Source organism: Salmo trutta, chromosome 10 (assembly GCF_901001165.1).
Source record: "Salmo trutta chromosome 10, fSalTru1.1, whole genome shotgun sequence".
NCBI lineage: Eukaryota > Metazoa > Chordata > Actinopteri > Salmoniformes > Salmonidae > Salmo > Salmo trutta.
Window position 1 is genome coordinate 10,394,847 of NC_042966.1, and position 27,352 is coordinate 10,422,198.

Here is a 27,352-nt window from a genome sequence, read left to right on the forward strand (position 1 = left end):
TCAGAATGTCTCCCCTGTGTGGTCCTACTGATATAAGGCCAGATATTGTAGGCCCGCATACAACCTCATCTCTCTTATCAGGATGCTTCCCTTCAATGGCCACAGCCCACAGAGAATGACTGCCATTTTGTTTTCCCACACGGGAATTTGTCTGTACCCTCCATGAAGGGCAGCATCCAAATGCTGAGGCAGAGAGAAACTGTTAAGCTTTACTAGTCACTGACCTACCTCGTCTAGTGGAGCACAGAGTAAGAACGAATAAGCCATCAAACACAGACGCCCAGGTGTGGATACACATGCACGCGAACACATGCACACGAACGCACGCACGCACGCACACACACACACACACACACACACACAGTCTTGTATAACTAACCTTGTGGGGACACACAATTCAGTCCCATTCAAAATTCTATTTTGCCTAACCACTAACCCTAACCTTAACCCTAACCTTAACAATGAAACCTAACATTAACCCTAAATCTAACTTTTAACACTAATTCTAACCTTAACCCTAACCTTAACAATGAAACCTAACATTAACCCTAAATCTAAATCTAACTTTTAACACTAATTCTAACCTTAACCCTTAACCGTCTAGAAATGGCATTTCACCTTCTGGGGACTAACAAAATGTCCCCAGTTGGTCAAATTTCTGTTTGTTTATTATAGTTAAACACGCCCACAACCACAGGGCATGATAACAATGCCTAGCTCAGCTCTCAGCTCTCTGTCAGACTAGTGCCCAGAGAAGCAGGAAAAGAATGTGGTGAAAGCAGTGTAGTGTAGACCTACTGCTGAAGCGATCTAACTAATGTATGCTATGGTGACAAAGGGGTTAAAACATCAGCCATTCTAGGGAACATGAGAGGGTAGGCATTAGGCGGCCAATTAATGAATCAATTAATAGCCTTGTTATCTCGTTCTGACTAATTAAACACTCCCCCCCCCCACTGTCTGTACTGTGATGCTGCTTTGCACACAAACACGTGTGCGCACACACACACACACACACACACACACACACAGGGGGAATCCAATGTGTGTTAACGAGGATGTGTTTTCCACCTTACCGATACTAACATGTCAAGTGGAAAATCCCAGTGACAGAAGCACGTGTTTTCTGTTGCTGGTCAGTTTGCTTTCCTCCGCTCTCTGATTCACACACCTAGTGACCCCACCTCTGGCTATAGAAAGGAGGCCAGTTCTGATGGGGATTGTTTCCATAGAGATGGAGTCATTGTTTACGGACATGTGAGGCCACACCCTGATTACATGTTCTGGGCACTCAGAGCTGAAGCATACAGTGGAGAGAGGGGACAAAGTCTACACAAAGCAGATCCCACCCCCCCATCTCTGTCTCTCTCTCTTTATTTTCCCTCCCCCTTTCCAATGTCACATGTTTCTCTCTGGTACTTGCCCCAGCACTTAAAAGGGTCTGTATCTCCATCTGAGCTTTCTCTGCATCCCAAGAGTACATGGAAATGCAAGAATAGACTCTATACCTACCGCTTAGCTCTCAACTGACTCTCTTGAGTTGTACACTCTAGCAGCGTGCGTGCGTGTGTGCGTGTGCGTGTGCGTGTGCGTGTGTGTGTGTGTGTGTGTGTGTGTGTGGAGCACAAGGCTGCAGTGCCTTTGTGTTTGGGAGGGGCTTTCCAGTGTCTGTGAATGTGGTTTGTCAGAACGAGGCGTCAGAATTATCTGCAAAGAGGGTGGTCTTGCCAGCTGTGCAAACTTCCTCTACACTTCATGGGAGGTTTCAATGGCTCAGGACCTATTAAAATGAGTAGAAACATTGAGCCTAAGTAAGCTAAAATGATATTGAACACAAATGATGTACCCACACAAACTTATGCACGTGCAAACGTGCATGCATACAGTTGAAGTCGGAAGTTTACATACACTTAGGTTGGAGTCATTAAAACTTGTTTTTCAAACGATTGCCTCGCCTGGTTTACCAACTACTTCTCTGATAGAGTTCAGTGTGTCAAATCGGAGGGCCTGTTGTCCGGACCTCTGGCAGTCTCTACGGGGGTGCCACAGGGTTCAATTCTCGGGCCGACTCTCTTCTCTGTATACATCAATGATGTCGCTCTTGCTGCTAGTGATTCTCTGATCCACCTCTACGCAGACGACACCATTCTATATACTTCTGGCCCCTCTTTGGACACTGTGTTAGCTAACCTCCAGACGAGCTTCAATGCCATACAACTCTCCTTCCGTGGCCTCCAACTGCTCTTAAATGCAAGTAAAACTAAATGCATGCTATTCAATCGATCACTGCCCGCACCTGCCCGTCCGTCCAGCATCACTATTCTGGACGGCTCTGACATAAAATACGTGGACAACTACAAATACCTGGGTGTCTGGTTAGACTGTAAACTCTCCTTCCAGACTCACATCAAACGTCTCCAATCCAAAGTTAAATCTAGAATTGGCTTCCTATTTCGCAACAAAGCATCCTTCACTCATGCTGCCAAACATACCCTCGTAAAACTGACCATCCTACCGATCCTCGACTTCGGCGATGTCATCTATAAAATAGCCTCCAACACTCGACTCAACAAATTGGATGCAGTGTATCACAGTGCCATCCGTTTTGTCACCAAAGCCCCATACTCTACCCACCACTGCGACCTGTACGCTCTCGTTGGTTGGCCCTCGCTTCATACTCGTCGCCAAACCCACTGGCTACAGGTTATCTACAAGTCTCTGCTAGGTAAAGCCCGGCCTTATCTCAGCGAACTGGTCACCATAGCAGCACCCACCCGTAGCACGCGCTCCAGCAGGTATATTTCACTGGTCACTCCCAAAGCCAATTCCTCCTTTGGTCGTCTTTCCTTCCAGTTCTCTGCTGCCAATGACTGGAACGAACTGCAAAAATCACTGAAGCTTGAAACTCATATATCCCTCACTAGCTTTAAGCACCAGCTGTCAGAGCAGCTCACAGATCACTGCACCTGTACATAGCCCATCTGTTAACAGCCCATCTATCTACCTCATTCCCATACTGTATTTATTTATTTATCTTGCTTCTTTGCACCCCAGTATCTATACTTGCACATTCATCTTCTGCACATCCACCATTCCAGTGTTTAATTGCTATATTGTAATTACTTCGCCACCATGGCCTATTTATTACCTTAACTCCCTTATCTTACCTCATTTGCACTCACTGTATATAGACTTCTTTTTTCTACTGTATTATTGACTGTATGTTTTGTTTATTCCATGTGTAACTCTGTGTTGTTGTATGTGTCAAATTGCTATGCTTTATCTTGGCCAGGTCGCAGTTGCAAATGAGAACTTGTTCTCAACTAGCCTACCTGGTTAAATAAAGGTGAAATAAAAAAATTCAAAAATTCAAAAACGCCACAAATTTCTTGTTAACAAACTATAGTCGGCAAGTTGGTTAAGACATCTACTTTGTACATGACACAATACATTTTTCCAACAATTGTTTACAGACAGATTATTTCACTTATAATTCACTCTATCACAATTCCAGTGGGTCAGAAGTTTACATACACTAAGTTGACTGTGCCTTTAAACAGCTTGGAAAATTCCAGAAAATTATGTCATGGCTTTAGAAGCTTCTGATAGGCTAATTGACATCATTTCAGTCAATTGGAGGTGTACCTGTGGATGTATTTCAAGGCCTACCTTCAAACTCAGTGCCTCTTTGCTTGACATCATGGGAAAATCAAAATAAATCCTCAGAAAAAAAATTGTAGAACTCCACAAGTCTGGTTCATCCTTGGGAGTAATTTCTAAACGGCTGAAAGTACCACGTTCATCTGTACAAACAATAGTACACAAGTATACACACCATGGGACCACACAGCCGTCATACTGCTCTGGAAGGAGACGCGTTCTGTCTCCTAGAGATGAGCGTACTTTGGTGCGAAAAGTGCAAATCAATCCCAGTACAACAGCAAAGGACCTTGTGAAGATGCTGGAGGAAACAGGTAAAAAAGTATCTGTATCCACAGTAAAACGAGTCCTATATCGACATAACCTGAAAGGTCGCTCAGCAAGAAGAAGCCACTGCTCCAAAACCGCCATAAAAAAAGCCAGACTACGGTTTGTAACTGCAGATGGGGACAAAGATTGTACTATTTGGAGAAATGTCCTCTGGTCTGATGAAACAAAAATAGAACTGTTTGGCCATAATGACCATCGTTATGTTTGGAGGAAAAAGGGGGAGGCTTGCAAGACGAAGAACTCCATCCCAACCGTGAAGCATGGGGGTGGCAGCATCATTTTGTGGGGGTGCTTTGCTGAAAGAGGGACTGGTGCACTTCACAATATAGATGGCATCATGAGGTAGGAAAATGATGTGGACATATTGAAGCAACATCTCAAGACATCAGTCAGGAAGTTAAAGCTTGGTTGCAAATGGGTCTTCCAAATGGACAATGATCCCAAGCATACTTCCAAATTGTGGCAAAATGGTTTAAGGACAACAAAGTCAAGGTATTGGAGTGGCCATCACAAAGCCCTGACCTCAATCCCATAGGAAATTTGTGGGCAGAACTGAAAAAGCGTGTGCGAGCAAGGAGGCCTACAAACCTGACTCAGTTACACCAGCTCTGTCAGGAGGAATGGGCCAAAATTCACCCAACTTATTGTGGGAAGCTTGTGGAAGGCTACCCGAAACGTTTCACCCAAGTTAAACAATTTAAAGACAATGTTACCAAATACTCATTGAGTGTATGTAAACTTCTGCCCCACTGGGAATGTGGTGAAAGAAATAAAAGATTAAATAAATCATTCTCTCAACCAGTCTGACATTTCACATTCTTAAAATAAAGTGGTGATCCTAACCGACCTAAGACTGGGAATTTTTATAGGTATCAGCTGATTGGGCTACATTCACATTGTCAAGAGTTTCAAAAGCCTTGAATAAGCTCAATTCCTGGATGAGTGCTCTCTTTCTAGTCAATGCATAAGGTCATTCAGTCAGCCAATTTCCATCTCAGAATAGCGCGTGTGTTCGTGTGTGTGTGTGTGTGTGTGTGTGTGTGTGTGTGTGTGTGTGTGTGTGTGTGTGCGTGTGCAATGCATGGGTTATCACAGTAGAGAGATAACATCTCTCATATCTTCAGGACACCCATGCTTATAAACATGAACGTCTCTTTGTTGTGTCCCAAAAAAGGCCAGGTGCAGGCCTATTCATGTTTGTGGCAGATGCAATTTGACAGTTTATTCTTTCCATAGCACAGTGCTTTCTGCAGAGTTCTGTCATGTGTTTGCCTGTCATAGCTCTGTAGTCGCTGTGTGTGCGGGACCGTGCGTACATGCTTGCATGTGTGTGATAGTCTAGCGATGGCCTGGAGGTCTGTTGAACAGTGCTCTACTACTCTCTGTGGAGTTTGATCAGTGAATAAATACAGCATCTAGCTCATTTCCTGTGCGAAGCCTAAATATGGTTTCCCCTAATCCGATTCTGTAGCTCTGCTGTCTTTGGTCCACACACAAACCCACTCTCTATCTCTTTCTCTCTCTACGCAGCTCTATCCAGTTATACTGGGTTTGCTTCATTTACCTATTACCTTTCAGAACTGCAGGTGTCAGCACTTTTAGTATTTATAGTTTGGACCTTGAGCTCATATCCCTTCTGTTGCACCGCATTTATGACGCCATCTCTCCCCTTTGGTTCCTCTCTCCCCCTCTCCCTCCATATCTCTCCATCCCCACTGTTCTCTCCCTCCCTCTCTTTCCCCCTTCTCATGCCCTCCCCTCTCTCCTCAGAGCCAGACTGGGCTTCAGTGACTCTGGGTGTGTTTGTGTGCCAGGGCTGTTCCCTCCTCCACAGAGGCATCCCCCACATCAGCAGGGTCAAGTCTGTCCAGCAGGAGACATGGGACGCCTCAGAGGTCGAGGTCAGTAACCCCCTGCCATAGAGGGAAGCAGGAGAGCAAGATACTGGGACCATGTACATGATATTGTGTTGCATTACATTGGTACAAGTACATTTTATTACATGTCACAACCTGATTTGAGATCAGATCTTGCCATCCAAGTTCTTAAGTCTGCTCATGTTAGAACAAGCAAAAAACTGACCCGCAGTCAGTTCCAGTAGTGTGTCTGAATGGGATGCGCAGGTCAGTTGTTTATTCACCCGCACCCACCCGCAATCGCTTTTAACCCCTTCTGCAACCACCTGACTATATGTGATAAAGGGAACATCTGAGGGCCACACCTGACCCTAACCCGCAAATATAGAAAATGTGCTGTACAGCTCCCTTTTTTCTCTTGAACATTTATTGAACAAATAGGTTTTTCTTCAACATATATTAATTAGTTTATTTCATATTTAGGTCTATTGAACAGTATATGACGATGCAAGCTCTCTAATGCTCTCCCATAACATAGAACCACCATTCTCCATTCCCCATGCGTGCCAAGTATTAACAGGTGGTCCTTGTTAAAAGTTAATTTGTGGAATTTCTTTCTTATTGCATTTGAGCCAATCAGTTGTGTTGTGACAAGGTAGGGGTGGTAATATGTATGTGAATATATATATATATATATATATATATATATATATATATATATATATATATATATATATATATATATATTGAAGTCGGAAGTTTACATACACCTTAGCCAAATACATTTAAACTCAGTTTTTCACAATTCCTGACATTTAATCTTAGTAAAAAAATTATTTCAGCTTTTATTTGTTTCATCACATTCCCAGTGGGTCAGAAGTTTACATACACTCAATAAGTATTTGGTAGCATTGCCTTTAAATTGTTTAACTTGGGTTAATACATACTTTTAAATTATATTATGTGAGCTAAACATAAAAAAAATGAAAACATGTTTTGTTCTTAAAGTATGATTTTTGGAGATTACTAATATTACTGTCCCCACTACAACAACAAAATACTTAAATATATGTAATTTTGTACTGTAGAATTCCATTCATTCCTATGGAAGACTGCTCCTACTTGGGATTGCCAATATGGCTGACCGGTGGCTTCAAAGCCTTTCAATGGCCAGTACATAGCATCAGCAATCCAGGGTTTATATACGTCATTGGTTGTCAATGCATTCATTGATTTGTATTAAAACCGAGAAACTTTTATTGTTCCATCTGTCCTCAGCTAATGGCTGCCATGGGTAATGAACCAGCCAAAGCCAAGTATGAACAGAAGGTTCCAGCATTCTACTACAGACCCAAACACACAGACTGCAAGTAAGTCACCCACATGACTGAGTTCTAATGATGTACTAACAACGTCTGGTCGATTAGTATGTAGACACTTAGTGGTATACAAAGACATCACTGCTTTGTCAAGTGTTGTTACTGTAAAACGCTTACTGTTTCACACCCGTACTGAAATGTAAGACGCTTCAGTACTTCTTCTTCCTTTGTGTGTGTGTGTGTGTGTGTGTGTGTGTGGTATGTGTGCACGTGTGTGTGTGTGTGTGTGTGTGTGTCAGTGCGTTTGCCTGAGAGAGAGAGAGAGAGAGAGGTGTGACTTCTACAATGACAACTCCGAGTTGTGCCTGTGCCATTACTTTTCTCTGTGGGTGCCAACCCAATAAGCATATTACATGTGAGAGAGGGAAGAGTGAGAGACAGATTTGGTTCTGTGTCAATTGAATGGGTTACTTTAATCTGAATTATCTGATGTTTGTTCTGAAAAGATGAACAAATACGGTCTGACCGTACTGACATGATTATAAGAGACACCGGAAAAAGATGGAAACATCTAAAATAGACCTGCATACAGCTTAAAAACATCTATCAGAGAGGGAGAGAGGGGAGAGGCTGTTGTTGTCATGGTGAGGTTCACTCCTCTACACACACAACCAAAAATAGATAATCTGTTATTAATCTGTTTACTCATGCTAATCAATCTCTTTGTCCTGGAGTAAAGGTGTAAAGGAGTGTGTGTGTGTGTGCGTGCGTGTGCGTGCCTGTGGGCAATGAAGATGAAAGGAAAGGAGAATCTGTCACCGCGAGATAAGTAGAAATGTGGCCTGTGTCCCAACCTCCCAGCTTGTTAGGTCATCATTCATTCACATAGCAGCGTGGCACCTGTGCCATAGAGAAAGGTGAGAGAAGGTGAAACTCATCCATTGCTTCATTGTGCTCCAGGCTACTGCGGGAGCAGTGGATCCGAGCCAGGTACGAGAGGAACGAGTTTGAGTTCATCGAGAAACAGGAGCCATACTCTGCAGGTGAGCTGGCACACACACACACACACACACACACACACACACACACACACACACACACACACACACACACACACACACACACACACACACACACACACACACAAAGCTTTGCCTATGCAAAGCTATGGATGCAGAGCTATGCAAAATCAAACCAACAAATCGTCCTCTGAAAATGAATGAAATCCTTTCTCAAGCATCAAGTCAGAACATTTTTTCATCCATTGCACTCAACAGTGGCCACATAAATGCTTTTTGTGAACTATGAATTTGAAGAAAGGATGACGTTGAGGCGTAGAATGAAGGCAGAGTGAATATGTCTGGCCTTGTATTCTTCCTTGGTGGTTGTTTGTGTTCTTATTAAGCTGAGACAGACAGTAAAAGTGTCAATGTCAGTGAATGACTCATGCTCTTTTTTTTGATTGCATGAAAGCACTCTCGCTCTTATTGGAGCCAGACTGGACTCTCATTGATTAAAGATGACCTCATCTGTTTACTATGAGATTCAACTTCCTCCTTGGGCACATACGCACACAGTAGTGATACGCGGGTTGACTCATAACCCGCAGTTATATCCTCAGGGTGGTCAGGTTTAAGGGTTATGTAATATTGTGTGGATGAAGGGCGGGTGGGTAAAGAGAAAACAGTGCAATAAAAATCCATGAATGTAGAATTCTTGTGAAATTCATATCTATAGGCTACTTTGAGGTTTTTCGTTCAGATTTTTTTTTTATCTGGCATTAGCTTTAGGGCCTAAAAAATTAATTGTTCAATAAATGTTCAATAGAAAAAAGGGCACTGTGGGGGGTTGTGGGTGGTTGCGGGTGATCAAACAGCTGACCTGCGCTTGACTAACTCACACACATACACACGTGCATGCACAAGCATGCACACACACACAGCGCACACAAACACACACGCACACAAACAGACAGACACACACACCTTTGTTTTGTTTTATCCTTGTGAGGACCGAACAATTGATTCCCATTCAAAATCCTATTTTCCCTAACCTCTAAACCTAACCCTTAACCTAACCCTAACCTTAACCCCAAACCCCTAATACTAAAGCTAACCCTAACTCCTAACCCTTAATCTAACCCTTAACCCTAAAATAGTATTCTTCCATGTGGGTACCGGCAAAATGTTCCCACTTGTCTGAATTTTCCTTGTTTTACTATCCTTGTGAGGACTTCTGGTCTCAACAAGGATAGTAAAATCAAAAACACACATACTCCTTTCCTTCCATCTTAATTACACACACACACACACACACACACACACACACACACACACACACACACACACACACACACACACACACACACACACACACACACAGCTATCTGTCTGTGATACATAGGGATGCATTAGGCAGGAGATTTGTATTTGTTTATATCTATTTGCATCACATAATATTTGCATCGTCTATACATTTGCATCGGCTGTACCCAGGGTTAAAATTAGACATCTGTCGCCTCTCTACCCTCTTTAGGGCCTTATATGTTCTGTTACCGACAGTACCTTTGAAAAATGTTTGGACACACCTACTCATTCAAGGTTTTTTGTTTAAAATACTCATTCAAGGTTTTTTGTTTGAAATAACACATGTGGAATCATGTAGTAACCATGATTCCAACAAATCAAAATATATTTTATATTTGAGGTTCTTCAAATAGCCACCCTTTGCCTTGATGACAGCTTTGCACACTCTTGGCATTCTCTCAACCAGCTTCATGAGGTAGTCACCTGGAATACATTTCAATAAACAGGTGTGCCTTGTTAAAAGTTAATTTGTGGAATTTCTTTCCTTCTTAATGCGTTTGAGCCAATCAGTTGTATTGTGACAAGGTAGGGTGGTATACAGAAGATAGCTCTATTTGGTAAAATACCAAGTCCACATTATGGCAAGAACAGCTCAAATAAGCAAAGAGAAACAACAGTCCATCATTACTTTAAGACATGAAGGTCAGTCAATCTGGAAAATTTCAAGAACTTTGAAAGCTTCTTCAAGTGAAGTCGTAAAAACCAAGAAGTGTTATGATGAAACTGGCTCTCATGAGGACCGCCACAGGAAAGGAAGACCCAGAGTTACCTCTGCTGCAGAGGATAAGTTCATTAGAGTTAACTGCACCTCAGATTGCAGCCCAAATAAATGCTTCACAGAGTTCAAGTAACAGACACATCTCAACATCAATTGTGCAGAGGAGACTGCGTGAATCAGGCCTTCATGGTTGAATTGTTGCAAAGAAACCACTACTAAAGGACACCAATAAGAAGAAGCGACTTGCTTGGGCCAAGAAACACGAGCAATGGACATTCGACCGGTGAAAATCCACATTTTAGATTTCTGGTTCCAACCGCTGTGTCTTTGTTAGATGCAGAGTAGGTAAACGGATGATCTCCGCATGTGTGGTTCCCACCGTGAAGCATGGAGGAGGAGGTGTGATGGTGTGGGGGTGCTTTGCTGGTCTCACGGTCTGTGATTTATTTAGAATGAAAGGCACACTTAACCAGCATGACCTCAACACAAATGAAATGGTTTGGGATGAGTTGGACCCCAGAGTGAAGAAAAAGCAGCCAACAAGTACTCAACATAAGTGGGTACTCCTTCAAGACGGTTGGAAAAGCATTCCTCATGCAGCTGGTTGAGAGAATGCCAAGAGTGTGCAAAGCTGTCATCAAGGCAAAGGGTGGCTACTTTAAAGAATCTCAAATATATTTTGATTTGTTGAACACTTTTTTTTGTTTACTACATGATTCCATATGTGTTATTTAATCGTTTTGATGTCTTCACTATTATTCTACAATGTAGAAAATAGTACAAATAAAGAAAAACCCTTGAATGAGTAGGTGTGTCCAAACTTTTGACTGGTAGGGTATATCCTTCTGTAGAGCAGGGAGGGTGGTGGTAAACGAGACTCCCAGTGCTCAATGGCAGTATTGATTCTGTATGCAGAGAAAAGGGAGGAGTGGGGGGTTGTTATTGATCGATGAGGTAATGCAAGGTGAATAAATCACGATTAACTGGGAAAAAGAGAGATGCCAACCTCTGTCACCAGGGGATGGAGAGATGAGAGGGAGGAGAAAACGGGACAGATGAGGAAGGAGAGACGTTGGGGGTTATGGGACTTGAGGGGTGTTGGATGGGAAGATTGAAAATGGGGATTAGTAGTATATCATTGATACAGTATACGTGAGTGTGTATTAGATACATAGATGGGGATACAGTGAGCAGAGATTCGTGGGAGGGAGGAGAAAGGAAAATAGAGAAGTAAAGAGAGAAAATAGAGGGGGAGGAGGGAGAAAGAGAGAATATGAGAGAGTAAGAGTGAGTTGAAGAGAGTGTGTAGTCTGTAATGAATTATACACAGTGCTCTGTACTGCCACTTAATGAAACCACTTCCTGTCTGTAAGAGGTCCAGAAATAGACTGGAAGGACTAGAGTGCTGTGTCATTGACATGTAAAAGAATGTACAGTACTTTACCATCAGTGAGGTTATTTTTTTCTCCCTGCATTCTGTTCTATGACTTCCTCTCTCATGTCCTCTCTTTCACCTAAAGCCCCTCTCTCTGTCTCTTCATCCCTCTCTTTCTGTCTCCCTTTCTCTCTCCCTTCATATGCTTTGGTATTTCTTGATTACACCAGAGAGTTATTTCAGTTTGTCTTGAGTTTGTCTGGTGGATTTCTATCTACCCAGGTTACAGAGAGGGGTTTCTATGGAAACGCGGGCGAGACAACGGCCAGTTCCTCAGCCGGAAATTCATCCTGTCAGAACGAGAGGGGGCGCTCAAGTATTTCAACAAGCAGGACGTAAGGCTGGAGTCCACACGTGTTCACATCTGCACATGCTCTCACACATAAATCCAAGCATGTTCCTGGGAAACGTAATCTCCAGCTAACTTATGCTACTAGCTTCCAGGTTAATCATCTCTTTCAAGTTAACCACGAATACTTGTATAGCGCGCTATGTAAATGTGTCCACGAGGAAACTAAAATACCTCAACAGACTTAATCTCCTTACCTATCTTTTTGTGTTAAACTGTAAACATACAGTATGTATTATTCAATGTAACAATTTATACGTATACTGTATTTATGTACCGTACAGTTTGTGTATCTCCCCCAGGCGCGGGACCCCAAGGCGGTGATGAAGATCGAGACTCTCAACGCCACGTTCCAGCCGGCTAAGATAGGCAACCCCTACGGCCTGCAGATCACCTACCTGAGAGACAACAGCACCAGGAACATCTTTGTCTACCACAGCGACTCTAAGGTGAGGCATTATGGGTGACTGTGACAAAACTGAGGCTCTGTATCCTGGTCCCAGATCGGTTTATACTGGTATAGTCAACTCCTATTGTATAGTGTGTAAATGCACGGAATTCTTAGAGATATGATGAATCATCAATTCAATGGTACGCCTAATGTGGCTGCTGTTCCTCATATCAAGGAACACTGATTTACAGCGGTTGCTCCACTAAAAGTTTTGCGATTAAGCTGCGGGACTTTGAGGTGATTTGTGGTTTAGTACGGCACCCTGCGTCACCACTTCATTGCTCCAGACCAGCGCAAGGGGGAGTTAGAGCACTGATTATGCTTTTGGGTCCTACTGTGTCTTTAACTGACAATGAATGGGCGACATAAACCTAAATAGAAACTGATAATTGTGCACGACTTCAGTATTACTTACTAAAACTGTTGTTAGACTAAGGTTTTTATTATTTTATTTTGCTCTTACTGTAGCAACTCCCGACCGGTCACGTTGTACAGTGCCTGAGTGGCGCAACGTTCTAAGACACTGCATAGCAGTGTAAGCTGGTTTACGACAGATGCTGGTTCAATACCTGTGCCAGCCTCAGCTGGGAGATCCATTTGATGATTGTAGGTTTCTCTCCCTCTAAAAACAGAAATAAATAATTCTAAATAACAAACTGGCTTTATTTACAAATTACTGTCTCACCCCATGTTCAAGAATGGCCTTTTTCTCTCTCATTTTACTGTAATGAACACAATGTGAGACAGAGAGCTGGTTTCAAGCGCAGGGCGCAGCAGGTGTTTATTGAAAAGGACCACAGGAGGAGGCAGGTAGCTGGGTCCAGGGGCAGAAGGTCATACACAGGGGGAGGCAGGTAGCTGGGTCCAGGGGCAGGCAGAAGGTCATACACAGGGGGAGGCAGAAGGTCATACACAGGGGGAGGCAGGTAGCTGGGTCCAGGGGCAGGCAGAAGGTCATACACAGGGGGAGGCAGGTAGCTGGGTCCAGGGGCAGGCAGAAGGTCATACACAGGGGGAGGCAGAAGGTCATACACAGGGGGAGGCAGGTAGCTGGGTCCAGGGGCAGGCAGAAGGTCATACACAGGGGGAGGCAGGTAGCTGGGTCCAGGGGCAGGCAGAAGGTCATACACAGGGGGTCCAAAAGGGCAACAGTACAGGCAGGGAAAAGGCTAGTAACATAGTCTGGGAGATCAGGCAATAGGTAGATAACAGGAAATCCGATAGGCTAAAGTACCGGCAGGGAATAGGCAAAAGGCGTCGTTAGTGAGGCAGGCAAAAACTATCATAAACGGGAGGAGTAACTCACCAGAAAAACAGTTCTCTGAAAGACGTGCGTCACAAAACAAACAATACCTCACAGTGATGTGGTGCAAAGAACTGAACTAAATAGTGTGTGATAATTACATACAGGTGTGTGATCAGAATTCAGGTGATTGGGATCTGGAGAGTGTGCTGCGTTCAGGGGATCTAAGTATTTGAGGGTGTGAGTTGAAAGCAGACGTTACATTTACGTTATTTGAAAACAAAATAATCTCCAAAATATAGTTATTTTTTTAAACAAAGCGATTATTATTCATTTAGAATTGTATAAAAGCCCCTTGGATATTCTCACAGATATATTATTAACTCTGTTATTAGAAGGACAATATATACTGCTCAAAAAAAATGAAGGGAACACTTAAACAACACATCCTAGATCTGAATGAAAGAAATAATCTTATTAAATACTTTTTTCTTTACATAGTTGAATGTGCTGACAACAAAATCACACAAAAATAATCAATGGAAATCCAATTTATCAACCCATGGAGGTCTGGATTTGGAGTCACACTCAAAATTAAAGTGGAAAAACACACTACAGGCTGATCCAACTTTGATGTAATGTCCTTAAAACAAGTCAAAATGAGGCTCAGTAGTGTGTGTGGCCTCCACGTGCCTGTATGACCTCCCTACAACGCCTGGGCATGCTCCTGATGAGCTGGCGGATGGTCTCCTGAGGGATCTCCTCCCAGACCTGGACTAAAGCATCCGCCAACTCCTGGACAGTCTGTTGTGCAACGTGGCGTTGGTGGATGGAGCGAGACATGATGTCCCAGATGTGCTCAATTGGATTCAGGTCTGGGGAACGGGCTGGCCAGTCCATAGCATCAATGCCTTCCTCTTGCAGGAACTGCTGACACACTCCAGCCACATGAGGTCTAGCATTGTCTTGCATTAGGACGAACCCAGGGCCAACCGCACCAGCATATGGTCTCACAAGGGGTCTGAGGATCTCATCTCGGTCTAATGGCAGTCAGGCTACCTCTGGCGAGCACATGGAGGGCTGTGCGGCCCACCAAAGAAATGCCACCCCACACCATGACTGACCCACCGCCAAACCGGTCATGCTGGAGGATGTTGCAGGCAGCAGAACGTTCTCCACGGTGTCTCCAGACTCTGTCACGTCTGTCACGTGCTCAGTGTGAACCTGCTTTCATCTGTGAAGAGCACAGGGCGCCAGTGGCAAATTTGCCAATCTTGGTGTTCTCTGGCAAATGCCAAACGTCCTGCACGGTGTTGGGCTGTAAGCACAACCTCCACCTGTGAACGTCGGGCCCTCATACCACCCTCATGGAGTTTCTGACCGTTTGAGCAGACACATGCACATTTGTGGCCTGCTGGAGGTCATTTTGCAGGGCTCTGGCAGTGCTCCTCCTGCTCCTCCTTGCACAAAGGCAGAGGTAGCGGTCCTGCTGCTGGGTTGTTGCCCTCCTACGGCCTCCTCCACATCTCCTGATGTACTGGCCTGTCTCCTGGTAGCGCCTCCATGCTCTGGACACTACGCTGACAGACACAGCAAACCTTCTTGCCACAGCTCGCATTGATGTGCCATCCTGGATGAGCTGCACTACCTGAGCCACTTGTGTGGGTTGTAGACTCCGTCTCATGCTACCACTAGAGTGAAAGCACCGCCAGCATTCAAAAGTTACCAAAACATCAGCCAGGAAGCATAGGAACTGAGAAGTGGTCTGTGGTCCCCACCTGCAGAACCACTCCTTTATTGGGGGTGTCTTGCTAATTGCCTATAATTTCCACCTTTTGTCTATTCCATTTGCACAACAGCATGTGAAATGTATTGTCAATCAGTGTTGCTTCCTAAGTGGACAGTTTGATTTCACAGAAGTGTGATTGACTTGGAGTTACATTGTGTTGTTTAAGTGTTCCCTTTATTTTTTTTGAGCAGTGTATATTGGTCATATTGGTCATGTCTCCTGAGTAGGGCACAATGGGATTGCCTTGCAGTTCTCTAGCTGTATCCACTGAAAGTGTGCAAGGTTCAAGGCACGAGGGTAGGGGGCACGGCAAGGGCCGCAGAGCCGCACACAGAAGGCCGACCTAGCCCATGGGGAAGGGAGGAGGAGGAAGGGGGAGGGGTGTGGACCCCCACCCGCCAGACTGGCAACACTAAGGGGCATTGCACTAATAATGGCGCTGACTAGGGAAACGTTCCCGCTGTTCTAAATGTCAGTCCGCACGTTCAAACTAAAACAATGTAAGTAATAATGGCATCTTTATGCTTTCGTTAATAAAATAATGATAAAATACTCTTTCAAAATGCTGATGTTTGTTTACTTATGGATCCATTACTATGGGAATAAATATCACTGAATTACAGCAATTATCCTCCAATCCTCTATATGTAATCATTGGCGGAGAGTCACGTCATATTTTTCGATATACTCTAGGCCGACCGTAGGCGACATGAGTCTCACTAGTGTTGAGTAATGTGGTGTAGGTCTTATTTATTTAAAGAGCATATTGAAGTTAGAACAAATAGGATTTGAAGCAATAGCCTACAACTATTTTAGCACCGTTTCGCGCTGCTCTGAGACAAGCATGGGGACTGGTCTTGATAAATCAATGAGATTTTTATTTTCACAGAATCTCTGTTTGGGTATATGTTAGACTTACGCTCTTAATGTAACCTTTATTTAACTAGGCAAGTCAGTTAAGAACAAATTCTTATTTACAAGGACAGCCTACTCCTTCCTCCCCGTCGGGGAATTGAACCCCAGTCTTGTAAGGTTCTGCTTTTCTTTTCTTAGTCAACCTTGTGTTCTTGAACCTGTCAACCTGTCTTTCATTTTTGATCATAGATTTTTTTTTAAATCTTTTTATTTTACTAGGCAAGTCAGTTAAGAACAAATTCTTATTTTCAATGACGGCCTAGGAACAGTGGGTTAACTGCCTTGTTCAGGGGCAGAACCACAGATTTTTACCTTGTCAGCTCGTGGATTCGATCTTGCAACCTTTCGGTTACAAGTCCAACGCTCTAACCACAAGGCTACCTGCCGCTCCAGGTGGCCTATTTCACCTGTGTTCGTTTCTCACTTGGTCTCATCAGCTCCCTATTTAGTTCAGTTCTTTCTGTTTGTGTGGTTGTGAGGTATCGTTTGTTTTTGACTACCTACCTGTGTTTGACCATTGCCTGCCTGCCTGTGATCACGATTCCTGCCTTCTGCGAAGGCTTAATAAACATCTGCCGCGCTCTGCGTGTGAATCTACACATTTTTCTCCCTGAGAATTCGCTACAGGTCTCCCGCGTGCCCGCATTCTTTAGTACAGCCACTATTGAAGGCTATCAAATGCTCCTCTGGTGGTCCAACTAGCACTAACTAGCATTAATGGTACCGGTGGTTCACACTTAAATAACGTGCCATCGAATCCTGCGGCACCATACAAGCTTCGCCGCAGTATACTGCAACTTTTAAAGGACGAACCACTGTAGTCTGTTCAACTAAATTTCAGTCTCTACACTCTTATAAAAAAGGGTTCCAAAAAGGTTCTTCGGGTTTACCCATAGGAAAACACTTTTCGGTTCCAGGTAGAACTCTTTTGGGTTCCATGTAAAACCCTCTGGGGTAAGGATTCTGCAAGGAACCCGATATGATTCTACCTGGAACCAAAAAGGTTTCTTCAAAGGGTTCTCCTTTGGGGACAGCCAGAGAACCCTTTTAAGGTTCTAGATAGCACCTTTTCCTTCTAAGCATCTCTAGTAGATATGGGCTGTTCTGGATAACCGAGGGAGAGTGGAAATGAGCATGTCTAGATATCTATTTCATCAGCAGACGCGTTCTTCACTGTGACAGCAGTACTCGTCATCCTGCCGTGCAATCTGGTCAGTGGAGCTGGCTAGAGGAATGTGGAGGGGGTTGCAATCACACAGAGAGTTGCTGGCTGGCGAGCTGTTTTTCTCTGAGGGTTTACTGCTGTGCACACAGGTGATCATCTCTCTCAGTAGTAAGTCACCCTTGTTTGTGGGTTAGGATGAAAGGCACAGCGTGTACAGCCTCCTCAGCTGGTTAACAGACACGATAGCAAGCTTGAACAGAACAGTAATATTAATAGCGGTTTTGTCGTAATATAATACCTTAATCGCGTCTCGTAATGTTCCATACTGTAGTAGGTTTACGGTCTTCTCAATGCAGGGATGACTCTGAATAAGGCGTGTGTCTGACTATCTCTGACTAGGGTGCTTTTGTGTCTTTTGTTTTGGTAGGAAATGGTGGACTGGTTCAACGCTATCAGAGCTGCCAGGTTCCATTACCTTCAGGTGGCCTTCCCTGGAGCCAGTGATGAGGAGGTGAGGCCACAACATATATTTAGACATTTTGTATTACCACTATTAAACACAATTAAACAAATCATTTTCTCTCTTGTCTTTGCCTTCAGCTGGTGCCCAAACTTACACGTAGCTTCATGAAAGAGGGCTTCATGGAGAAGACAGGCCCAAAGCACACAGAGGGCTTTAAGAAAAGGTGGTTCACCATGGACGACAGGAGACTCATGTACTTCAAAGATCCTCTGGTGAGGAGACAGACACACCCTACCCTAAAATAACTGATCCATGCTGAATGAACCCTACTTGTCATAGCTTTCTATTCTGTGGCATACAGCATACTTTATTCTCTGATATCTCTCTCTGATCTCTCTCACGCTCTCTTTCCCCCCGCCTCTCCCTCCTCCTCTCTCAGGATGCCTATGCAAGGGGAGAGGTGTTCATCGGCAGTAAAGAGAACAGCTACACCGTGCTCCCAGGCCTTCCCCCCTCAACACAGGGCTACCACTGGAACCATGGCATCACCATAGTCACACCAGACAGGAAGTTCCTGTTTGCCTGCGAGACGGAGGCGGAGCAGAGGGACTGGATCGCTGCCTTCCAGAGGGTCATCAACAGACCCATGAGACCACAAGAGTACGCAGGTAAGTCATGAGGCTGAATTACACCGGCGTACTCGAGTATGCACTACATTAGGTGTACTCTTGAGTAGGGCTGTTACGCTGACCGTATTACTGCCGCACCGGTGGTCACAAGTCATGATGGTAGTCAAATTCCACATGACCGTTTAGTCACGGTAATTAGGCTTCTCCAAGCGCTGATGCTGCTGATGGTCATTAGGAGCCTACCAAACTTGCTAACTGCCTGGTACTCAGCACTCTATTGTCCCTCTAATCACTCTGACATCAATGCAAATGTTATCGAAAATCTAATCAGACACCTCATGAGCGCTCATGTTGCGCAACATTTCTGCAATTGCGTGAGAAAACAGAGGTTCGATGGCCTCTATTAAAAAGAGGATCCCATCAGCTTTCTATAGGCTAGGCCTACACAATGTTATTTATCAACTTTCCTAATATTAAGCACATTGATTCCCTTTAACACAGGAACATAGGCTACCAGGCTGGCATGAAAATGAACCACGGGGAAAGGATCCTCCATTCGCTATTTAAGTGTATAGATGACATGTGTATTTTTTCCCACATGCCCCTGTTCCGAGACAGGTGCATGATAATGGTCCATTCTAAATCAAAACTCATTTCACATATATTATACGTAAAGACAACATTTAAATTAAGAATAGACTGATGGGTGACAATATTAGACTATCACTTGTGAATGAGGTATTATCACTTGTGAATGATGCCCAGCTTGTGCATTAAGGCAAGAAGCGCATACCTTTTTTTGGGGCAACTTTTTCAAATCATAGTCCCCTGCATGTATCCTAGACCATAGGTCTATATGTTTTGATAAGGATTGTATTACAACTAAAGTGGCCAAATAACTTGTTCAAATTAAGCACATGAATCCTCTTTATAACCGGTGTAGAGCCTAACTGGCCTACATAAGCAGCGCGTGAGTTTCAAGTTTGGGGAAGATCATTTTCACCATAAAAATGCACCTTTATAATAAAGCATCACACGCATAATCGCATTTGCCATCACTTTTGAGAACAGCGTTTTCTTCTAATTGACTGCATTTTGGAATTCGCGCTTATTGCTAAACGATCAGCCTCATTGCTTTTTAAAAAAAAATGTTGGTGTTGATGCAAGTGGCTGTATTCATTTGGGATCTATCGCATCCCACAACTGTCCCAGAATATGTTTGGAATATTTATTTATTGCACAGAAGCACAAGTTGACCAATAGAATAGGCCAACTTTTGTACTATGGGGGATAGTAGATTGACATAAGCAATTGCTTTTGCTGTTCGTCAGGCCTACTCATCTTGTTGGCTGATGAAATGTAGGATAAATGTGGACAGCTCTAACATCTTCAATATGCGCCTCAGAGTTCAATAAGAGGGAAGCGCGCAGATGCGTCCCAGATGTGTCTGTCTCCATTCACTTGTAGCCTACTACTTAGCTGAAATGCCTGTGAAAAGGACCCGATCACGAGAATTAGCTACAGTTGTTGGGAAGTTTACATACACTTAGGTTGGAGTCATTAAAACTTGTTTTTCAACCACTCCACAAATTTCTTGTTAACAAACTATAGTTTGGGCAAGTCGGTTAGGACATAATAGTAGTAATAATAATAATAATAATGATAGTAATTTTTCCAACAATTCTTTACAGGCAGATTATTTCACTTATAATTCACTCTATCACAATTCCAGTGGGTCAGAAGTTTACATACACTAAGTTGACTGTGCCTGTATACAGCTTGGAAAATTCCATAAAATGATGTCATGGCTTTAGAAGCTTCTGATAGGCTAATTGACATAATTTGAGTCAATTGGAGGTGTACCTGTGGATGTATTTCAAGGCCTACCTTCAAACTCAGTGCCTCTTTGCTTGACATCATGGGAAAATCAAAAGAAATCAGCCAAGGCCTCAGAAACAAATTATAGACCTCCACAAGTCTGGTTCATCCTTGGGAGCAATTTCCAAACGCCTAAAGGTACCACGTTCATCTGTACAAACAATAGTACGCAAGTATAAACACCATGGGACCACGCAGCCGTCAACAACAGCAAAGGACCTTGTGAAGTTGCTGGAGGAAACAGGTACAAAAGTATCTATATCCACAGTAAAATGAGTCCTATATCGAGATAACCTGAAAGGCCGCTCAGCAAGGAAGAAGCCACTGCTCCAAAACCGCCATAAAAAAGACTACGGTTTGTAACTGCACATGGGGACAAAGATCGTACTTTTTGGAGAAATGTCCTCTGGTCTGATGAAACAAAAATAGAACTGTTTGGCCATAATGACCATTGTTATGTTTGGAGGAAAAAGGGGGAGGCTTGCAAGCCGAAGAACACCATCCCAATCATGATGCACGAGGGTGGCAGCATCATGTTGTGGGGGTGCTTTGCTGCAGGAGGGTCTGGTGCGCTTCACAAAATAGATCATCATAGGCATCATGAGGAATGAAAATTATGTAGATATATTGAAGCAACATCTCAAGGCATCAGTCAAGAAGTTAAAGCTTGGTCGCAAATGGGTCTTCCAAATGGACAATGACCCCAAGCATACTTCCAAAGTTGTGACAAAAGGGCTTAAGGACAACAAAGTCAAGGTATTGGAGTGGCCATCACAAAGCCCTGACCTCAATCTCATAGAAAATTTGTGGGCAGAACTGAAAAAGCATGTGCGAGCAAGGAGGCTTACAAACCTGACTCAGTTACACCAGCTCAGGAGGAATGGGCCAAAATTCACCCAACTTATTGTGGGAAGCTTGTGGAATGCTACCCGAAACGTTTCACCCAAGTTAAACAATTTAAAGGCAATGCTACCAAATACTAATTGAGTGAATGTAAACTTCTGACCCACTGGGAATGTGATGAAAGAAATAAAAGCTGAAGTAAATCATTCATTCTACTATTATTCTGACATTTGAAATTTTTTAAATAAAGTGGTGATCCTAACTGACCTAAGACAGGGAATTTTTATTTGGCTAAGGTGTATGTAAACTTCCGACTTCAACTGTACATCTGAGCGAGCCATGTGAGTGAGAGGTGCTTCGGAGTACGGCAGCCGGGAGAAGGGAATTATAATTAGTCTATTATATTCAGCCCATGGGCACAATGGCCACTTTGGCCGCAAAAGGCATGGATTTTTTAGGGGGCGTTACCGCCACACAAGGGGGATGCCACCGGGAAATTCGAGTCCTGGTGAAAATATTATCAAGTGCTTGTCAAATTGTGAATGAGAAACTGATGTAATGAGTGAAGCTTGTGACTTTTTTCAAATCATCACTAGAGTCCCATCATGCAGCCTTAGAATGTATTAAAAATCTTAACATATAGCCCAACATTTATATCACAACTGAAGTTGCATAAATAACTCTAAATGAAGCATATAGGACTGGTTTCTTTGTTAACCGATCAACACAGAATAGCCACATGTACGCACGTCCATTGAAATCGTTTAGAGAAAATATCCTTTCTATTATGTTCAATTGTATTCTTCATACTATGAAGTAATTTAAAAAAATTATGCCACTGAATTCTAAGCAAATCTTGTCTGCTAAATAAACGAGGGTAGCCCACAGCCATATGGCATAGCCAGATCAGGGCCCAACATAAGAACAACTCAGATTATGCTATTCTGTTCATTTTTTAATATCATGTTTCTTAAGACCTGTCAAAAATAAATAATGGATTTATTGTGATCGTGCAGGCTATATTAAATTGATTTATTAGTTTTTTTTAAATGTAGATGTTCCAAAGATCTGCATCCGTGGCTTGTAGGCTATGCGTGGAAGCCAGCAGATGCTAAACGCGCTTATGCTAATTACCGTGAGCCCGGCAGCTATTTTCTTGACAATCACCGGGTGCCACAGCTTTACTCTTGAGGAGCATGCATGTATGCAGATATTGCATCTTTGCAATAATATTTGCAGGGTATGTACAACCCCCAATTTAACTAGTCAAGGTCTCACAAGCAGTTGCTTGGCTGAAGCCAATGTTTTATGGCAGGGCTAAAACAAAAACCTGCACACCGGGTAACTCCCTAGCACCAGCATTGGTATTAATCATTATAATTATAGATTGATGGTGTGTTTTTAGAGGCAGTCCAAAGCAGGTTAATGAGTGATTGCCTGTTTTTATGTACTGTGCTGTGTCTATATGCCTATCTGTGATTGTATCTCTATGTTGTGGTAACACTGACCGGTTTTCTGCTCTTCACCGTGCAGTGGAGGCCCATTTCAAACACAAGCCCTGAGACTGGAGCTAGAGCTGTCACTCTACTGGTCAGCTCAAGTCCCACCAAGAACAGAACAGACAGGATTTCTCTGCAGAGACCCCAGAATAACACAAGTCTCTACTGTACCTGGAGCGAAGGAACGAGATGATAGAGACGGAAGAAATAGATCAGAGAGGAGAGAGAAAAACAATAAAAGGTCTTACTTCTCCACCTCTTCTGAACCTGATGCCTAAACCGGGGGTTAGAGGTCAGGGGTCAGGGGATTTGAGAGGAGAGAAAATAACACTGAAACATCAATTCCCCTGCTGCCGCTCTCCACATAGACTCTTCTACACTGCACCCCCGCTCTTAGTGTTGTGAGTGGTTCATCCCTTGTTGTATACTAATGAGTCATGTTCACTGTGTTTGTTGAGAGCAGTACTGTAATTGTAATTTATTGTTTGGACAGTTTTGATGACAGTGGATTTATGCAATTTCTCTGATTGTTCTAAACGTATGCTTTTAGGCAGGGTTATACACATCTCGTGGCTATTTTTATTTTTTTTAATATAAATGTGAATGTAAATATTTTGTTACTTCATGCAACAGGGTTGTAATTTATTTAATATTAACTGATTCAACCAAATTGTGTTTATCATTGAAAGACACTAGATGGCACTCTAGGCCATTGTAATACATCACCCTCTATTGGTCTGCCGCTGTAATAAACTTGACAGGGATCCAAGCTGAGAACAATCCCATTGACCGTGTCTCCTTTACTTTGGATTGTTATTATCAAATAAATCATTAAATAATGCTGTTGTTTTTCATCAACCGCTGGGCTCTCTGTCTGTCTGTCTGTCTGTCTGTCTGTCTGTCTGTCTGTCTGTCTGTCTGTCTGTCTCTCTCTAGCGCACGGGTTCCCAAAAATGTTCCGCACAAATTGACGCTAGAAAATGAAGGGGACCCCACTTTGTACTGTACATGGGTTCATATTCACTCCATTTAAGGTCCAGCAGGGCTGTCCCAACGCATAATTACATGAAAGTGAATTTGAATAGTGTAAAAGGTCCTTAGTTGACACTCAAAATGTTCTATTATACACAACGCACATTTGAAGAGAGAACAATTCATTTGTTTGATCAAATTTGACCCCAGTTCAATTTCAAGGGTTTGGAAACCACTACTCCAGTAGTCTCTTGTCTTCAGATAATGTGTGCGGGTGTGCCTGTGTTTGTGTGTGTGTTCTGGTAGTGTGCAGAATGGATAGGGCCACCCTCCGAAGCTGTGTGCTTCTCTGTGCTGACTGATGCGTGGACACAGACAGACACACAGCTGCCGTTAGAGGTGGTGGTTGGAGAGCTCAGACAGCTGTTGGAATTCCACCCAGGGAGAGTTCTGGTGATAAGCCTGGGCTGGATGGACTCTCCGATGGCGGGTGGGAAGTGTGGCTGAGCAGTTGTGAAGTGTGGAGGACCAACATTATCAGTATGGGCTGGAGTGCGCTGACTGTCTGCACAAACACTCGCACAAGACGCATGATAATGGCTGTGCAGCTTACACATGACCACAGTATTGTGTGTAATTAAAAGTTCACAACAGTTCAATTATGTAGTAAATAGTTATGGTAACATTGAAATGGTTAGATGTGGTGGAGAGTTGATTCTTGTCAATTGGTGTCTCTGTGTGGGCATGTGATTATCTCTGTTTATTTGTTTGCGTAACTATAAGGACATGCTCCCGTCATGTCTCCATACATACAGTATGTGCCTGTTCTGTGAACTGCGTGCCTTTCCTGTGAACTTCCAGTAAATTGTACCACATTCACATCTCGGTCCCACATGGCGGGAAATCCTTGAGGGATACTCCTCTGTGTGGTGTGTGTGTGTGTGTGTGTGTGTTGGGAGGTTAGGATTAAGAGCTTCAGGGGGGGTCAGGCTCATGGCGCTGCAGCCCAATCGTCATAGCAACAGCTGGGACACAGTCGCACATGCTACCTTCACTCTTTCTTTCCCTCTCTCTTTCTGACACCTTTTTCTCCCTCCCTCAGTTTTCTGTAATCTCACTGACTTTAGGGTTCACATCTGCTTCTGCCATCAAGACTAAGTCAATTAACATTGTCTTTATCTATTGGTAATACAGAATGTTTTCTTATTTAAACATTTAGATTTTATTCGTATGAAATAGTATGCTGCAAATGTACATGTACTGAATATATAAAGCGGATATAGCGCATGAGTGAGTTGGCAGATTTTTTCTGTCAGGCATCGAGACAGGCCATCCCTCTGTCTACGAGATGGGGACTACATGCTTTTCCCAAGGACTGGCGCCAAAGCAACGTGCTGTGGTTGACCTCAGTCACCGCGGTGAAGTTTCACGGTTACTCTGTTTCTGGCATTGTAAACCATCGCAGACCACTCCAGACCACTCCAAGGCAAAGTTATTTCTCTTTATAGGGATTGGAGTGGTCCAAACAGCCAACACGACAGGGGATTGAAGAACAGTTGATACACCCCAAAGGGTCAAAGGGCACTATTTTTGGTTGAAATGAGAGGTGTACCATATCTGTGGGAACGTCAATGTCTTGGAACCTCCTTAGTCTTTCTATTGATGAATTTGTAGAAAATAGAAGCCATTACTTAGATTGAACAATAGAAATGGGCCTGCAGTTCGAACAACTGTTATTCACCCTTTTGTCATTGTTGCACTGCACAGGAACAACTTGCTAGTAGCATCCTGTTATTTTGAGACAGAGAATAGCACATAGACAAGATCAGGGAGAAACTTGTACCTCATCACTTGCATCATTAGAGGTTTTATGGTCCAATTGACTGTTGTAAGTCTATTACATTGCTGCCTCAGTCTGTTTCAAGTCAGAGGGAATAATTTAGTGATGAGTCTAAAGCCTAAAGGATGGCTACAGAGAAGCTACAGCACAAATGTAATGAAAAGTCCCGGGATAAACCCACACACACAACGGATCCCTTTCACTGCTTAATGTTGTATGAACCACTTATAGGCTTTAACTTCTAATAGCTGCAATGAAAATGAGAAAGATATCAGTAACTTTATAAACATGTTTCAAAATAATTAAGGAGACTAATTGAACGGAGCTTAACGTGAACAGAACTTGACTTGGAAGGAAATAAGATGAACACATGAAGCTGCTGCTTGAAAGGTTTGTAAGTGAGGGTGTGTGTGCAGTGATTCAACTGGGATATGTAGGTGATTGAACCGTTGGTCCGTTGGTTGATTTTCCCATGCAAAGTCTTAGCAGAATTTCAACTCCCTCTGTGTGTTTTTACCAATCCAAATGAGGTGGAACTGCCTTCCCACCTGTACAGTATATATGACCATTTGTGTGGCGAATCACAGTGTGAGTCAGGTCTCCTGATGTGTCCCTCCACACTCCTCTGCCCCTCCGCCCTGGCTCCAGATCCCCGTGGCATCATGGGTAAGTCAATGTTAGTTCTGTCTGGCAGCTTGTTGTCGTTGGCGCCCCGGCAGGCCAGGCAAACTCCAGTAGACACTAACTCAGTGAAACTCACCAGATATTTTCACCATTCAGGAAGTAATTAAAAGTGGGTGGAACCCCAAATCCTCAGCCATCATATCTGTAGTGAAGCCCAGGGGCAGAAACGTAGGGCATTTAGCATGGCCTGAGAGTAAATATAGCAACCTATGAGCCAGGTACAGTATATCTGTAAAAAAAAAATGTTTGTTAATAGCTATGTTGGTCTAGGTACAGTGTCCGCTATTCACTGGATGATCAGTCTATTCAAGTTGGGCAAGTGATGGTGGTGATTCATGCATCATTTGTATCGCCAAACTTCTGTTATTATGCAACACACCCTGATTCATTCTGTCAATAACTCTTAACAATCTGTCTCCATTCTCTATCCTCATCCTTATCTCTAGTTGAGTTTCTACTATATCTTGGCAAACAATAGGCAGGACAGTCTGAGTTACTGCATACTGGTGGCTATACATTTAAATCTGTTCTTACAACAACAAAAAAGAGTATTCCGCTCACAAGCCACCCACATCCCATCTGTTCTGATCAGCTTCCCTGCGGTTAATTCTTCTCATACCCTGTTGCTTGTTGGTGCGTTTGGTAATGATGCAGTTTTTATTTGTCAGTCCAATTAATTTATCTCTCTTTCCCCAGATAAAAGGGAGACAAAGGATCTTTCAACAAAGTAATTGCTCATTAAAATTCAGAGCTTTTTGTCTGTGTCACACGTTCACACGCAAGCACACGCTCACAAACACACACACACGCGCACATGCATGCACACACACACACACACACACACACACTCACACACACAAACACACTTGGTAGTATGCCCACTCTCAGTAACTGCATGGCGAGCATCCATCTTGTCTTCAAGAAACTGCCCAACTACTCATAAACATT

The 27,352-nt window shown here is 43.3% G+C and overlaps 1 protein-coding gene across 4 annotated transcripts in view; it reads left to right on the plus strand.

Annotated features, from left to right (window-relative positions):
• Window positions 1-23,766, plus strand: part of LOC115201088 (arf-GAP with dual PH domain-containing protein 1) — a 43,338-nt gene extending 19,572 nt beyond the window's left edge. Inside the window, exons 2-10 of one of the 4 annotated variants that reach the window (XM_029764370.1) lie at window positions 5,761-5,891; window positions 7,125-7,216; window positions 8,126-8,208; window positions 11,907-12,019; window positions 12,318-12,482; window positions 18,024-18,107; window positions 18,197-18,331; window positions 18,499-18,727; window positions 22,943-23,766. In XM_029764370.1, the coding sequence (XP_029620230.1) occupies window positions 5,761-5,891; window positions 7,125-7,216; window positions 8,126-8,208; window positions 11,907-12,019; window positions 12,318-12,482; window positions 18,024-18,107; window positions 18,197-18,331; window positions 18,499-18,727; window positions 22,943-22,971 (1,061 nt within the window). In that variant the 3' untranslated portion in view covers window positions 22,972-23,766. Of the gene's footprint in view, window positions 1-4,820; window positions 5,892-7,124; window positions 7,217-8,125; window positions 8,209-11,906; window positions 12,020-12,317; window positions 12,483-18,023; window positions 18,108-18,196; window positions 18,332-18,498; window positions 18,728-22,942 lie in introns of those variants that run through there. The other 3 variants (XM_029764371.1, XM_029764367.1, XM_029764369.1) reach the window with 3 other exon arrangements.
• Window positions 23,767-27,352: the final 3,586 nt, after the last annotated feature.